Here is a 16,836-nt window from a genome sequence, read left to right as displayed (position 1 = left end):
TGAAGCCCTGGCATGGGCCTTCAGCATGGACACCAAGCACAGGGCAAGGGAATTTGTGTGCTTGTTCTGGGGTGGAAGACCTACGTACATGTGGAGGCTTGCCTCTGCCAAGACCAAAAATATACTTTGTTCAAACACGCTCACGAACTGCCTCGAAGACCTCAAAAAGGTGGGAGATGCATACGTTAAAATTAGGAAAGTGGATCGGAAGAAGGCTTTGTAACTCAGCAAGAGGGCCTTTGCTTTCTGCGCAGCATCCTCAGGTGTGGCACTGTGGTGCCCATTGGGAGTGGTGGGGCCAAAGGGAGGAGGCCCAACAGCAGGTGGTGTCAGAGGCAGAGCCAACGTATTCTAGCGGTACCCAATCTGCCTCCTTCTCCCTGCTGAGTTATACAATGGGCAACACTCAGGCTAAGGTGGACAAAGCCGTTGGACAGTGCCCCCCCCCACTGACTAGTGGAAAGTAAGAAGGCTGGCAGGTGGGGGTTGGCTAAATGTAGCTGGCAAGTCAGGACCCTATTTGCCCCCGGGGAAGATTCTTTGCAAAGTCTTCAAGATTCATTTGCCCGTCCAGGGAGAAATCAGTGGGGTAGCCTCATGGGTGCCATGCCCAAAACCCATGGGCCACATCCATTGCAGGGGACTCACCAGCCCCCAGCAAAATCAGCACCCTCTTTTCTCCATCTCAGCACTGAGCTGAGCGGCTTAAAGCCTCTCTGCACAGCCCAGCACTGTAATGGTGAAATGGCCCGGTCAAAGCATGGAGTTGTATAGAGAGGTTTACGCCACTCAGCCCAGCACTTCAGTTGCAATGAGCGTTGCATGCACATGACCTGTGTGAGTGGCTTTATATCTGCTGCGTGTGTGTGGCATACAACCCTTGAACCTTCAGCACACAGTCCTCATGCTGAAAAAGAGTAGATGGGTTTTGTGTAAGGCAATTATCACCTGCTTCCAGTTCCTTGGACAAGTTTACCTGCACAAGGAAGTAGAGAACTGCTTTATTCTGAGCCAGACCCATTGGTCTATCTAGCTCAGTATTGTCTACACTGACTGGCTGTGGCTCTCCTGGGTTTTGGACAGCTCTGCCTGGAGATGTCACAGTTTGAAGCTCTGCTCTGCAAGCAAAGTTGATGCAGTTCTCTTAATAGTTGTATGCTTCTCCACAGATGACTACTGTGCTCATTCATTACATCTGTGGATGAGAATGCACTGTGGCCCATTGCAAGTAAACTTGCCCATAGACTTATAAAGCTGGAAGGATTCTTGGACATCACCTCCAGGTGTGGGGAACCTATGGGGCATCCAGAGGTTGCTGAACTGCAGCTCCCATCATCACTTTTGGCTGTATGCTGGCTGGGGCTCAGGGATGGAGGGGAAATTCATGTGGTCTGCATTTTAATACAAACTCCTCCAATCTGCCCCCCCCAACCGCTATGTGAACCAAAACACAGTTCTCCTTTGAAATGAGCACTTCTCCAAGAGAATATTTTCAACGAAATAGTCCAAGCAAAGACTGCATACAAGCAAGCATGCATGTATTAGTGAAAATAACAGTCAAACTTGCATCCTGTTGGAATGTGGGGTAATGGCTTTCAAAAATGCTCACAGGAGGTAAATATGTGTTGCAAAAATAAGGAGAAATGTGTGTAAAAATGCACACACACAAACACACATTTTCATGCTGTCTTATGTAAAAAATAATAATGCAATGTGTAAACTACGGTAGATTTAAGACTGGGAAAAGGAGAGAAACTGAAATTGACATCTCTGCCTATCTCTACCCACAGCTACACCTAGAGATAGTTCATGAGGGTCAGTCACTTATGCAAATGCCTTTAGTCTCACTTTCAGAATGGACAGCGCCCAAATCACAAGACCTTTAGCTCTTCCCAAGGGCAAAATGCAAGGCTTCCATTTTGCTAAATTCGTTATATGTATTCTATATGTATGCATGTATGTATATATCCTAGGTTGTGGTTTTTTTGGAGGGGGAGGGTTGCACACATGTCATCTCCATCCTGGATCAAGTTGAGGAACAAGGTCAGTCTTGTTAGAAAAAAAGGAAAAAGGCAAAAAAGAGAGTAGAGTATCCTTCTCTTTTTCTAACAAGTGGTGGCTTGTTTGGAATTGGGGGTGGTGTAGTGGCTAAAGATAAGAAGCTGAGCCATGAATGGCCCACGCTGGTTTTCTCTGGAGTGAGGCTACCCCTTTATAGGTGCCTGTAACAAGACACCTGGAAAACTTTTTTTTTTGCAAAATAAGGAGTGTGTTGAGATTTCCATGTGTTTAAACTGGCAGTGTTATTTCTCTCCATCCCTTCCTTCCTCCACCCCCCCTTCCATCCTCCTCCCCCTCCGTTTCCTTTCCTCCAGTCTCAGTTTAATTTGCTAAACAACAGCATGGATCAGAGCACTGACAGCAGGGCCGCCTCCTCTAGCCCTTATAGCTCCGAGCACGCCTCCAATGTCCCGACACTCTCGCCTTACTCGCAGCCCAGCTCCACCTTCGACACCATGTCCCCAGCGCCTGTCATCCCGTCCAACACTGACTACCCGGGACCGCATCACTTCGAGGTCACCTTCCAGCAATCCAGCACAGCTAAATCTGCGACCTGGACAGTAAGTTGCATGGCTTGGTTTGGGGGCTCTTTTGGGGGGCAAGGCCACAGCTCAGTGGAGGAACAACTTCCCAGATTTGATCCCTGGTGTCCCAGGTTTGATCCCTGGTGACGCCAGGTAAATCTCATGCCTGAAGGTATAGGCTGGAAAAGGGGAGACTGAGAGGTGATAGGAGAGCCATCTTCAAATGCCTGAAGGGCTGCTGCATAGAATATGGAGAGAGCTTGTTTTCTCAAGCGCGTAGGACCCAAGCCAATGGATTCAAATTCCAAGAAAGGAGATTCTACCTAAATATTGTGAAGAACTTCCTGACAGTAAGAGCTGGTTTGATAGTGGGATGGACCACCTCGGAAGGTGGCAGACTCTCCTTCCTTGGAGGTTTTTAAGCAGAGGTTGGATGGCCACCTGCCATGGATGCTTTAGTTGAGATTCCTGCATTGCAGGGGGTTGGACTAGATGGCCCTTGAGGTCCCCTCCAACTCTACAATTCTGTGATTCAGTGAAGCCCCGGAACACAACTGCAAGGCAGAGAAGACAATACTTGGGTAGATTGACCAATGGTCCTACTCAGTGCTTTATTTCAAGGGGTACTCAAGGGCAGGACCTTTTTTGTTGTTGTTAAAAAGTGTGGCACTTACTATAACAACTTCATGGTGAGTACTGGTACCTATTTTTCTAGGGGGGAGAGCACTGGTCCTACTCCATATAAGGCAGCTTCTCATGTCCTTCATGATTTGGGGATTTGCCAGCCAGGAATGCACTCCCAATAGGTTGCTATATTATTTATTTATTTTAGAACCTAAGCAGCTGCCTTGTGCAAACTCAGGCCATTGATACATCTAACTCAGTGCTGCCTACACTGATGGGCAGAAGCCCTCCAGGGTTTCTGAAGGACCTGGTGATGCCAGGGATTGAATCTGAGCCCCTTTCCATGCTCAACATGTGCTCAACCCACTGAGTTATGGCCTTTCCGCAAATGCTGGTGCATGCCAATAGGCTTTCTTTTAAATATGCATTTGCCTGTATTTGGCAAGCGGACTTTTCAGACGTGTCAATGCATCTTACAACTATCTTGCCTTTTTTGCTCTTCAGTCCAACTTTGGGAGCTAGGCCGCCGGTATGTCCATTATTTGGAACCTCTCTCTCAATAGGCCAGTTCCAAAATCCCATTACACCAGTTGCAATCAAGCAAAAGTGTGCAGGGCATAGCCGAACAGATGTGGCATTTACTGTTCACTTATTACACATATATCTGATCATACAACTTTGTGCAGCATAGGCGGGTTTTCCATGTAGCATTGCATCCACGTGCTGACCAGATCTGATGATGATGATAATAATAATAATAATAATAATAATAATATATTATTTGTACCCTGCCCATCTGACTGGGTTGCCCCAGCCACTCTGGGCAGCTCCAGCCACTCTGCTTAAGTATGGCAAGTTGGCTGTGTCATATTCCTTTAGATTGGCAGTAGCCAAAAGTGTTGCCTTCCAGATTTTGTTGGGCTACAATGCCCATCACCCCTGGCCTTGCTGGCTTGGGCTGATGGGAGTTGTAGTCCAACAACACCTGGGGAGAGCACCCTGTTGGCTGTAACTCTTCAGAACTGGCTTCACCCACTGAGCTCTATCAGACAAAGCGAACTAGCCACTTTCCACAGCAAGGTTGAGAGGGGTCTGAACCCATTTCTCCTGTATCACTCAGGTTAAGCAGCAGGTTTAGCCAGTTCCCTTCCTCAGCAAGTCTCCAAATGGTCACCAGACACGTGGTACATGGTACATAGAGAGGCAGCCCTCTACGCTGCTCCTGCGACACACAGAGTCTTTCTTCCCACATGGTCCCTGGCAGTAGGGATGGAGGAGAAACTCGATTCACTTCACAGTTAAAGGCGAGCCTACCTTTTCCACGCTTTCTGAAACAACATGCGAACGGATACATGGCCATCCTTTGAAATTTGCGCTTCTTTTTCAAGGCAGCCAAGTTACGGTACTTGCACCAAAAGTGCATTGGCTGGGGTGAAGAAGCAGGCATGAAAATGCATGGCATTAAGGGAAAACAACATGCAAAACTGTATTCTGTTAGGGGAAACTGCTTTGCAAAAATGTGTATATTAGACAGAATTGCAGACAAGCATGCGTTTATAAGGAGATTGTCACATTTAAATCTTGGAGAATTTTCACGAGCACTTTATTGGGTGTGTTTTTTGAGAGGGAGGGGGGAAATCAGGAAATTGATGTGGAAATGTGGCAAACTGAACTTAAGACTAAGAAAAGAAGCCAAGAAGCTGATGCTGACAGATTCACTCATCCTTATCAGTCAGGATAATGGAGCGTGAGTGGTGAGGAGAGTGCCAAGGGTACCACAGCACCATTCTCCTCCTAAGTAAACTGTTTATTTGGGTACAAGGGCATTCTTGTTGGCAGACACGTGGCTTTGGAATTCATTGCCAGACCACAAATGCTGCAGGCTTTCCTGAGATATGTGGGGACTCGGCCCCAACCCCAACCCTTTGCAGGCTCTCCCTTGAAGGGTTGTTACTGGGTTTCCCTTTGCTTCAGACCTTTGATGATATTGTAGTAATTTTGAGTGGGTCGGCCTGCCTTGTCCATTACTGTTCTCCCAGTATTCTATTCACTAACTGTCGTCATTACATTTCTGAGTTTTATTGCAAGCTGCCATGAAGGAGGCAGCCTATAGCTATTTCAAACCAATAAAATTGTGCTGTTAAGGGCACCATCTCTGAGAAAAGCCTAGCCTCCATCACAGAATATAAGAAGCCACCTTAGACTGAATCAGACCACTGGTCCTTCTAACTCAGTACTGTCTTCACTGACTGCCAGGAAATCTATGCAGGAGTTTCTCTCTGCCATCCTTGAAGATGCTGGGGATTGAACCTGGGACCTTCTGTATTCAATGCAGGTGCTCCATCACCGAGCCACAGCCCTTTCCTTAAAACACAGGAACATAGTCAGCTGCTGTATAACGAGCCAGACCATTGGTCCATCTCGCTCTGTCTTTTGGACACTGGCTGGCAGCAATTTTCCCGGGCTTCAGGCAGAGGACATTTCCAGCCCTCCCTGTTGATTCTGCAGGGAAGTAGGACCTGTGCTCTTCTGCATGAAAAGCAGCTGGTCCACCACCAGGCTCCCCTTCGCTGAACTGAACTTCCTGAGCTGAGTGCCCCAGCCCAGAGTGACCAGGGCCCCACAGGAAAGCAGAATTTCTTTTCATGGCACAGACCTTAATGTGATTGGTAATAGCTCAACAGGTTAGAGCAGGCATCCCCAAACTGCGGCCCTCCAGATGTTTGACCTACAACTCCCATGATCCCTAGCTAACAGGACCAGTGGTCAGGGATGATGGGAATTGTAGTCCAAAACATCTGGAGGGCCGAAGTTTGGGGATGCCTGGGTTAGAGCATGGTGCTGGTAATGCCAAGGTTGCAGGTTCAATCCCTGTATGGGATGGCTGCATACTGCAGGGGGTTGATCCTCAGGGTCCCTTCCAACTTTACAATTCTATGATCACTGACTAGTAGTTGTTAAAAGGAGAGCTGGCACTCAGGCATACAAGCCCGTTGTCTGCACACACATGCAAATATTGTAGCAAGTGTCCCGCTAGCTGTTAAATCATTGTGGTCATATTTATAAACCAACCAAAGTTAAATGGCACGCACAAAACTCTTCTCATACTGGATGGTGTTAAGATAAGCTCATACCGGTCTTACATGCTACTGTCTAGCATTAAGATTTTAACTGATTTTTCACTAACAAGCTTAAGCACACTTACAGTACCTGGGAGCAGGTATGCTGTGGGGAGAAATATGATTCAGTTTGCATTTAAAGGTAAACCTAATCTGTACTTTGTGCAACAAGGCACAGTCATCTTTCAGAATCTGGATGTCTCTGAATCTTGCTGTGTCTTTCTCCAGCGTATCAGAATGCATATACTGTGGTAAAGATGTCCATAAAAGATGCATATATTGGTGTAAGTGATGTACCAAAATGCACTGAGGGGGAAACTGCTTTGGAAAAACTGCGCACTTTGGGAAAACTTCATACCAAAAACTGTGCATACTAGCAGGAATTCACAAATGCACGTGAATTTTCATGAGAAGTATATAAAAAAATGGAATACAGGCACTGATGTGGAGAAAACATGGGCTTGAGATCGGAAAAGCAAGAAACTGAAACAGACAGATTTTTTCCATTCACACTTGGGAGTAGTCCCGTTGAATTCAATGGAGCCCAACTCCAGAGGAAACGCACACAGACTCTGGATGCACATTTCCTTGACTATAGTCCCGCAGACAGTTAGGCAGTTGCAATCTCAATGTGGAGATGCCTAGAGGGACAAACTCACCCGGGAGTAAGCACCACCAAACATACTTCCAAATAAACAGGCATAGAACATGACTGCAATTGTGTTCAGAATCTGAGATGTTGCCTGCTCTGTGCAATGGCGGCTTGCTTATCTCTATCTATCTATCTATCTATCTATCTATCTATCTATCTATCATCTATCCTCTCTCTCTCTCTCTCTCTCTCTCTCTCTCTCTCTCTCTCTCTCTCTCTCTCTCTCTCTCTCTCTCTCTCTCTCCCCTCCCCCTCTCTCCCTATGCTTTTATCCCCCACCTTTCCTTCAAGGAGCTCAAGGTGACATACACACACGCCACTCTTCCTCTCCATTTTATTTTCACAACCCTGTGAGGTAGGTTAGGCTGAGATGATGACTGCCCCAAGAAGACCTACTTGGAATGTAAACTGTTTTGCCATCAGTTGGGATACTTTTGAGTAAGTGTTGCTAGGGACAGAGTGTCCATTGATTAGATATCCTGGGATTGCACATTATTTATTTATTAGTTAGCATAATGTGTATACCACTTGAATGCAATAAACCTCTAAGTAGTGGTTTTCAAGAAATATTAAAATGATCAATTTTTAAAAAATAACACTAAACACATTTAAAAGAGAATTAACACTGGTAATTAAAATGAGATCAAAACACTTGTCAGAATGGTTGTATTTTAATATTTTGCTGGAAGCCGCCCAGAGTGGCTGGGGAAACCCAGCCAAATAATAATAATAATAATAATAATAATAATAATAATAATAATAATATGATTAATATGATTAACAAATCTGGAATAATATTATTCCATATATATATTGCCCAGGACTTTTTATCAGCTGGAACTCACTGGACAGCTATCTGATAGGGAGATGTGGGCTCTGAATTTCTATATTATAATAATATTAACAAATAAATAAATAATAATAATAATAATAATTCTGCATGTCTGCATAGGCTTGCCAAAACAAAAATATTTCAATCAGGTGCCAAAAAGAGTATAGCACAAAGGCCTCTCTGTCTTGTATCAATAGGCAGGGAGTGCCAAAGTGTAGGTGCTCCCACACTAAATGATTGATTTCTTACAATTGCAGAACGAGTATTATGTGGCATCTGTAACAGGGCCAGTTCTGCTAAGTGAAGCGGTCAACTGGGCACACATGGGGTAAGGCTACCCGCAAGTAAACTTTCCCCAAGCCATTAAGGGCTTTACATACCAATTGTAATGCCCTGAACTTGACCGAGTAATGAACAGGCAAACACTCCAGGTCTTTGAGCAGAGGTATTGCATGCTGACAGGGCCTCACTCCTGTCTGCTCTATCTGCAATTCCTGGGTCAAGTGCAAGGGAAACCCCACATAGAGTGCATTGCAGTTATCCAGTACAGGTCACCATTGCCTGATGTTCTATAGTTAAGCTGGCACATCTGGTTAAAGTAGCTTCTAGCTACTGTAGGTTCATGGGTCTCTAGCGGTAAATTGTCCAGGGCAATACAGTGATGTCACAAGAGTTTGGACATAGATTCTCCAAGTCAATCCTATGGACCAAAGCAGATATTTCTCCATTTCTCAATGTGCAGTATGGGATAATCAGCCTCCTGGTGGTATGAGAAAGGCTGTGCTTCCAGAAGAGAAAACAACCACCACCCCACCACCCCACCACCCCCACCCCCACCCAGGGTTGCTTTCAAGTATGCTATACTCAGAGTAGACCCATTGAAATTAATGAATGCTGTAGGGGCCTCCCATTCTAGGGCAGAGATACCTGTATCCATTGATTATTGCAGGCATAGGCAAACTTGGGCCTCCAGATGTTTTGAAAATACAATTCCCATCATCCCTGACCACTGGTCCTGTTAGCTAGGGGTGATGGGAGTTGTAGTCCCAAAACATCTGGAGGGCCAAGTTTGCCTATGCCTGGATTATTGAGAGTCACTAGGGGAGAGTAGAAATCTTCCAACGGCTACTGTTTCCCTTGCTCCGCCTCTGAAGAGAAAGATATTTAAGGAGGATATTGACAACCTGGAACATGTGCAGAAGAGGGTGACCAGGACGACAAAGGGCCTGGAAGCCAAGCCTTATTAGGAACGGTTGAGGGAGTTGGGTATATTTAACTTGGAGAATAAAAGACTGAGAGGTGATATGATAGGCATCTTCAAATATCTGAAAGATGCCCCATGGAAGATGGAGCAAGCTTGTTTTCTGCTGCTCCAGAGGAGAGGACACCAACCAATAGATTCAAACAGTAATAAAGGAGATTCCAGCTAAATATTAGGAAGAACTGATTAATGGTGGAGCAAATTACCTTGGAAGGTGGTGAACTCTCATTCATTGGATGTTTTTAAGCAGAGGTTGGGTGGCCATTTGTCAGGCATTCTTTAGCTGTGATTCCTGCATTGCAGGGGATTGGACTAGATGACCCTTCCAATCCTATAGTTCTATGATTCTATATATATTGCCCAGGGCTTTTTATCAGCTGGAACTCACTGGACAGCTATCTGATAGGGAGATGCGGGCTCTGAATTTCTATAACTCAATAGGGGTTCAGCTAGGATCACCTTCAGATGAACTATTTATTCTGCATTAATTATGATTTGTTTGCAGGGAGGTTATAAGATGTTGCATTAAGCAATTATTACCCCACACTTTCCATTTCATTTTCTGGTCACTTTCCTTATTCCATAATTTTTTATTGGGGGTGGTGGGTTTGCTCTGCAAATCAACTTTAATTGTACAACCTGGATTTGCTAGTGTGTGATTGAATCCTACATGAAAATATCGGCAGTCTTTAAGCACCCCAGATGCCCCATCAGCAGTGTTGCAGAGAGGCAAAATGTAATGCAAAATTTTGCTACTAAACTCTCTCTCTCTCTCTCTCTCTCTCTCTCTCTCTCTCTCTCTCTCTCTCTCTCTCACACACACACACACACACACACATATTTAGGGGAATGGGTACCCCTGCACCCACCCACCCCAGAAAAAAGCACTATATATATATATATATATATATATATATATATATATATATATATATGAGACTGTGTCCTGCAAAAATCTATCTATATATGCTACTCAATGCATTCCAAATTTAATAAATCCTGTCTTTATTTATCCGCTCCTCAAAGTACTGAAATAATCCTGTAATGAAAACGCTAGCATGTATGAAGGGGTCAATAAATTTTGATTTTGAATGTTTTAGTATTAGTATTATTTCTGTGATGGGATGTTTTTAGATGACAGTGGCTAACTGTTGTTGTTTAGCAATTAAAATATCATTCGGCGCCTGGGTGTTCTGTTCTGTTATTCTGGTTCATCTTGGTACTCTTCCTCACACTTTTTTGTTTTGTTTTAAGCTTTGTGTTCTTGGGGGGTTCATCACATTTGCTAAGGGGGTGAATTCCATGGAACTCTTCAGCAAAGATTGGGAGGAACTGAGGTTCTTAGAGAGCACCTGCTGGCTGTGCCTTCTGAAGACAATAGGATGGGCTTGGGTGAATGAGTACACAAATCTGGCTTCCTTGGAGAACAGCAGAGCAGTTCCAGAGGGAGTTCATGACAGAGGCATGTACTATTATGCATGGCGTAGACAGGAAGAAGTGCTTCCTCCTCGTAGAATACTACATCTTTGGGACCATCCAATGAATCTGAATGCTGGAAGATTCAGGACAGACAAAATAAAATACTTCTCCACACAGCCGATAGTTAAACTATGGAATTTGCTCCCATGAGAGATAATGATGGCCACCAACTTGGTTGGCTTTCAAATACATTTATGTTGGAGAGAGAGGTTTGGAAGAGAGATTCAAGTTTGCTTCAGCATATAAGACACCATCTTTAACTACCTTGCATTTGTTCTTCTCAAAGTGCACCGCAAACCCTTTCTTGTCTAATGCAGCGACGTTTAGCATGTTGCAGCTCAGACTTGGAGCATACGAAAACATCAACCCTATTATTGTTGGCCTCTTGGATTGTCATTTACTCTGACATCTTAACGTTCTGGATCCCTTGTTTTGGATCTCCACTACATCACTGCTAGAAATCAGAATGTTCCTGCTCGTGGGTTCTAGACTCTTAAAGAAATTCCTGTTATGGGAACGGTGAGAAGAACACCCACTGTTGATAATCCTGTGAGAGGGATCCTGTAGGAACATATTGCTCATGTTGCTCTGTCTCCTTCTATTTGTTCACATTCTTCTGCGGCTTCCCCCATTGTTGTCTAGAATGTGTTGCCTTGTGGGTAGGGTTGCTACTCCAGCACACATTGACCTTGTGCCCCTCCTACCCACATCTGAAGCAACTAAGAGGCTCTCTCTTGGGCAGGGCATTCTCCCTTGAATGGGAGAAGTCATTTGAGTCAGAAGGCTGTCTTTGTGATGAACGGAACGCTTCATCCTTTGGGGAACAGTGTTCTTTCAGAAATGCCATGGCTCTGTCCAGGGCATCTCATCCTTCCAACACTATTGCAAAAACATCAAAATAATCTCCTAGTGAGCTGATCAGAACTGAGACCTTTTGCTGGTCATAAAAAAAGCCTGTTAGGGCAGTTGGTCAGTTGGTGTTAGCAGCTAGGTTAAATGCTTGCCACAGTCTCCTTCAGAATTCAGCCTTAGCTTGAATAGTTCCTTCACCCATCTTGCCTGAGACCTCTTGCTAACAAATCCAAATGGAAATTCTAGCTTTCTTAAAGCTTCAGCTGCAGTTTCACAATGCTCAAGGTGGATCAGCTGGCAATTCTCTAGGCTTTGCATAACGATCCCCATGGCAGAATTGCTTTCTCTGTCCCATTAGCATGCTTCCTTATCATCAGCTTTGGTTCTGGGATTCTCAATGCAATTTAATATGCCTTTCACCTTTAAAAAGGATCTCCAATCTCATTTTGCAATGGACAATTGTGGAATTTGTAAGCTTTACAAGGGTGGAACTATGAAAGATCATTGGATCCAGGGCTGTCATGGTTAAAAAACAAGTTTCCCCAAAATGCTGGAACCCCCCTGCCTCTGCTAAAATTGCAAAAAAGCAGCTTAATAATAATAATAATAATAATAATAATAATAATAATAATAATACCTTCCTGGAGACTTGAACACAAATCTGGTGGGTGGGGATGGGGAGAAAAAAATGGTGGTGGGTACCTTTCCCCCTCAGTAAAAACAAATGGACAAAAAGAATTCTCAAAAACCCTTTCATGCACACAAGTGTGAGTCAGTAACTGTATATTACAACAGTTTCGACACATAATGTACATGGAGGATAAGCCTATCAATGGCTACTAGTTGCTGGAAATTGCAGGAGGGGAGAGTTGCTATTATACTCAGGCCCAACCTCTGGGCTTCCCATTGAGGTATCTGCTTAGCCACTAGGAAAACAGGATGATGCACCAGGTAGGCTATTGGCCTGATTTTGTAGGGGTTTTTTTTAATGATGAGGAAGTTCTCTGGCAAAACCCTCACTAAAATAAATGGAAGATACACAAAGGAGAGGTGGACAAGCCTTTAGCCAGTGCTAACGCAATACATTTTGCTTCATGAGGCAAAGGATAAGATGCCCTTCCCCCAATTACATCCCCAAAATCTGGTCAGATGGACAGTTGATTCTTATTTCAGCTCTGGTGGTGGGACAGCAGACTAGTTTGGAGGATGAAAGTCAGACGGTGGGTAGCATCTACAGGACTTCTTTCCAACGTGCTGCCACTATTTTCTGCTTATCTTCATTTGTCACCAGAGGCAGCCACCTCACTGAACCTTGGCTGCAGGCAGCTGTCCAAGTTGAGAGTGAAGAGGACCAGGAGGGTGCAACCAATGAATTAGCCAGAGAGTCAGAAACGGGGAACCAATCAGTAGGGATGGAAAAGAAAGCCACTTCTCTTTGCATCTAAAAGCGAGCTTATTTACTCCCTGAAACAAATGGGTGAACCGAAACAACAGCCATCCTCCAAAATATGCACTCTAAATTTTATAGTGCAGTTCTCCAGCAGAGTAAAATTCACAAAATAAATAAATAAATAAATAAATAAATAAATAAATAAAGCATCTTCATGGGTAATGTGTCTCTAGCTGTAGTTCCCAGAGAAAAGGATCAATATTGTGGGCTCTCCTAATAACTCTCAGAATCCTTAGCAAACTACAGTTCCCCTGGATCAGGCATCCCCAAACTGCGGCCCTCCAGATGTTTTGGCCTACAACTCCCATGATCCCTAGCTAACAGGACCAGTGGTCGGGGAAGATGGGAATTGTAGTCCAAAACATCTGGAGGGCCGAAGTCTGGGGATGCCTGCCCTGGATTCTTTGCCATTTTAAGTGGCACCATAGGACTTTAACTGTATTGTGCAGATGAAGCTTTAGAGTTGAACAGCCGCTGGAATGCCGCAGCTTCCCCACCCCTGACTTCTGGAAGTGTTCAAAGCTGCAGTTCTCCGGCTCGCCAGAAGAGTCCCAGTTTGATCCCTGGAATCTTCCTACAGACACCTTCACAACTGCCATGCAAGCGCCTGGTATTTACAGCAGCCCCAGCCAATCCAGAGGCTTCCCCTCTGCCAGCCAATCAAAGTTCTGGCATTACAAGCCATCATTCCCTTTTGTGCCTGAAGGGGGTGCGCCTGAGCTCTGAGCATACTAAAGTCCTCGGGTAGCTTATCATGGCTAGCCCTCAGCCTCAAGGCATGGTGAGTGCTGCAACAAAGGATTGCTTGTGTCTCTCTTTATAGCAGCTTCTGCTGCATCTCAGTTGTCTATATCATCACCCACCCCTGAACAAGGGCCTCATAGGGTTAATGCATTTATTTAGAGCAGGGGTGGTGAAGCTCAGGCCTATGGACAGAATGTGGCCATCCAGATTTCTCAAGGCTTGCTCCAGGCCACACTCCTTCTCCACCTATATCCCCTTCCCCAAGGTCACACTTGTCACCAGCCCCAGCCTGGGTGGAATGTGTCCTTAACCATGACTCTTGCTGACCTGGATGGAGAATAGAGAGGGGGGTGTTCGTGTGTGCTTGTAGAAACTGGCCCATTTTACGAAGGCAAAACTTTACATTTCTTGCTCTGACTCCTTTTGTCTCTGGCCGAACCTGCCACCAGTGTGGGGCCTCTGGAAGGTTGCCCAGATGAGAATGTAGCCCCTCAAGCACGAAAAGGTTCCCCACCCTTGATTTAGGAGATTTACACCCAACTTTTTAATCAAAGTGACTTGTAATAGATTGCAACAACATGCCCTCAATCCACACAGCCAAGCACTCTCTTAGTCCTCTGGCTGGTGGATGGTGCCTGGCTGGTTGCCCCCCCAAACTATGATGTGCTTCCTGAGAAGCAGAGGGTGAAATTTCTCATTAGCCTTAGTATTGCAGCTGTTAAGATCACAGAATCATAGAACTAGAGTTGGAAGGGATCCTGAGGATCATCTAGCCCAGGCACAGGCAAATTTGGCTGTCCAGATGTTTTGGGACTACAACTCCCATCATCCCTAGTTAACAGGACCAGTGGTCAGGGATGTTGGGAATTGTAGTCTCAAAACATCTGGAGGGCCGAATTTGCCTATGCCTGATCTAACCCAACCCCCAGCAATGCAGGAATATGCAGCTGTCCCATACGGGGATCGAACCTGCAACCTTGGCATTACCAACACCATGCTCTAACCAAATATAAATAATAGTACCAGAGTGTGCCTCTGTTCAGTTTTATTATTTATTTTATTTTTAAATTTATATACCCCTTGATTGTAGGGAAAGCGGTATACAAAAGAAAAGAAAAGAAAAGAAATAAATAAACTTATCAGTAAAAAATAAATAAATACAACTATGATTTAAAACATACAGAAAGTTAAAACTGCAATAGAATAGATGAAAGACAAATGGAAACTCTACAAACTTCCTAAACATCTGGGTAGGCTTGTCTAAATAAGAAGGGAGGGACCTGGGCAACTGGCAGATGGAAGAAAGAGGGAGAAGTCCACTTCCTGCATCTGCTCCTTCTCTGGCTGATGGAGGGGGCCTGGCTAGTCTTGCCCCCTTGCTACAAGCTCTTCCTTGAGAAGCAGCAGGTGCACCCTCCTAGTGCCCTTTGGCCTCCTGACTAATGGACCAGTGGGTGCTCCCCTTCAGCTCTGAGGTCCTGGGTCAACTCACAGAAACCCCACATCCTGGCAGCCACACACCCCACCGCCACTCTCCTGTTTGTGATTCATTTTCATAGTGGGTGGGAGGCCAGAGAAGCTGGCTCTCTGATCCATGGGCATGATGGAGCATGTCAGTAGCCCGACAGCATGTGCAAAGCTATCAGGCTGTCTGCCTGCAGGAGCTGCCTGGACGTGTCAAAACCGGGAGCTGATCGCAGCTGCCATATCTGCCCCATACCCCCCCTCCCCTTGCCACGCCAGCCAGCTGGTAACTGATAGATAATTAGTATTTTTCTCAAGTCCAATTGCGGCAGCAGCAATGGCAGCTGTGGGCCACGCTGCCTCCCTTCTTTAGCACTCCCCCCCAAAAGCATGGGGGGTGCTTGAAGTGAGAAAAGCACCTTTGGCCCTCCATGCCTTGCATGCCGTGGAGGAGACTTGCAAGAACGTAAGGACATAAGCACACAGAAGAAGAGGAGGCCTGATGGACACCTAGCCCAGTGTCCTGCTCTCAGGGTCGCCAGGCAAATGCTTGTGGGAAGCCCACAAGTAAGAGTTGGATGTAGCAGGGAACGCAAACTTCACTGGAGGCTTCTAAGCAGAGGTTGACGGTGGCCATAATGACAGTGATTCTTTAACTGTGATTCTGGCATTGCAGGGGGTTGGACTAGATGGCCCTTCCAACTCTCCAATTCCATGATTCTGTGATCCCCTGCAATTCCCAGCAACTGGTACCCAAAGGCACACATTATCTCCATCTGCGGAGGCAGAACATAGCCATAGCAGAGAGTAGCCACTGATGGGTATCCTCCATGAATTTGTCTAACCCTTGTTTAAAACTTATTCAAGTTGGTGGTCATCACTGCCCCTTGTGGGTGTTAGTTCCATCATTTAACTATGCACTGTGTGAAGAGGTACTTTTGCCTGTCCTGAATCGTCCAGCATTCCGCTCCATCGGATGGTCCTAGTATTAAAAGAGGAAGAGGGCGAACTTCTTCCTGTCCTCTTTCTCCACAAAACTGCACACAACTCTATCATGATTCCCCATTGGGAGCTGCCCTGGTGTTCTGCAAGGGAGTGGCTTTGTATGGTCCAGAACCCAAACTGTCTCCCGCTTCGGGCAAAAGAAGGGGTAATGAACATGTCTAGTTTGCATTGTTTATATTCTGCCATCAGCTTACACTACACTTAATAAATTTAACTCTCTGCTCAAGATTCTTCAAGTCCAAATTCAGACCAAGGAGTTGGAGTAGGTTTGCCATATGTTTGGAATTTCCTGGATATAGCTGGCATTTGGAAACAGTGTCTGGGCAGAAATAGCTGAAATTATGGCAAGCCATGTCGGCAGTGTCATTTTTGGTGTTCCCCCACCTTAAAAATAGCTCAAAAACGTCAATATTTTCGAGCTCAACAACTTTTCCGTCCAGATTTGAAATATGGAAACTCTAGTTTGGAGTGAGGAAGTGGGCAAAAGAGGAGGAGATAAAATGAATTGAGAGGAAAAGGAAATGGGGATTATCACTATCATGCACACACATTGGTTTCTTCCAGTTTAAAAGTGCTCATGTGAAGCAGCCTTATAGCTCAGACTCTCTGTTAGGCTCACCTAGGCTGCATTCACATGACAGTTTGTAGCATAGTCACAACTTTCCCCTTACTGTAACGTTCCACATTAAATTTGAGCTTTCATGCGATGTAAAAGCCACTTCTGGAACGATAGAGGAATATATAGTGTAACTTTAGTGCTCATTTTCGT

The 16,836-nt window shown here is 45.2% G+C and overlaps 1 protein-coding gene across 3 annotated transcripts in view; it reads left to right on the top strand.

Annotated features, from left to right (window-relative positions):
- The window catches only part of TP73 (tumor protein p73), a 90,041-nt gene that overhangs the window by 28,030 nt on the left and 45,175 nt on the right, over nucleotides 1-16,836 (top strand). For all 3 annotated transcript variants that reach the window (XM_060276161.1, XM_060276159.1, XM_060276160.1), the window contains one exon: nucleotides 2,376-2,621. In XM_060276161.1, the coding sequence (XP_060132144.1) occupies nucleotides 2,376-2,621 (246 nt within the window). The remainder of the gene's footprint in view (nucleotides 1-2,375; nucleotides 2,622-16,836) is intronic.

This window comes from Zootoca vivipara, chromosome 6 (genome assembly GCF_963506605.1).
Source record: "Zootoca vivipara chromosome 6, rZooViv1.1, whole genome shotgun sequence".
Classification (NCBI taxonomy): Eukaryota; Metazoa; Chordata; class Lepidosauria; order Squamata; family Lacertidae; genus Zootoca; species Zootoca vivipara.
The sequence above is the reverse complement of the archived record's forward strand: the minus strand, read 5'-3'. Positions and strand labels throughout refer to the sequence as shown.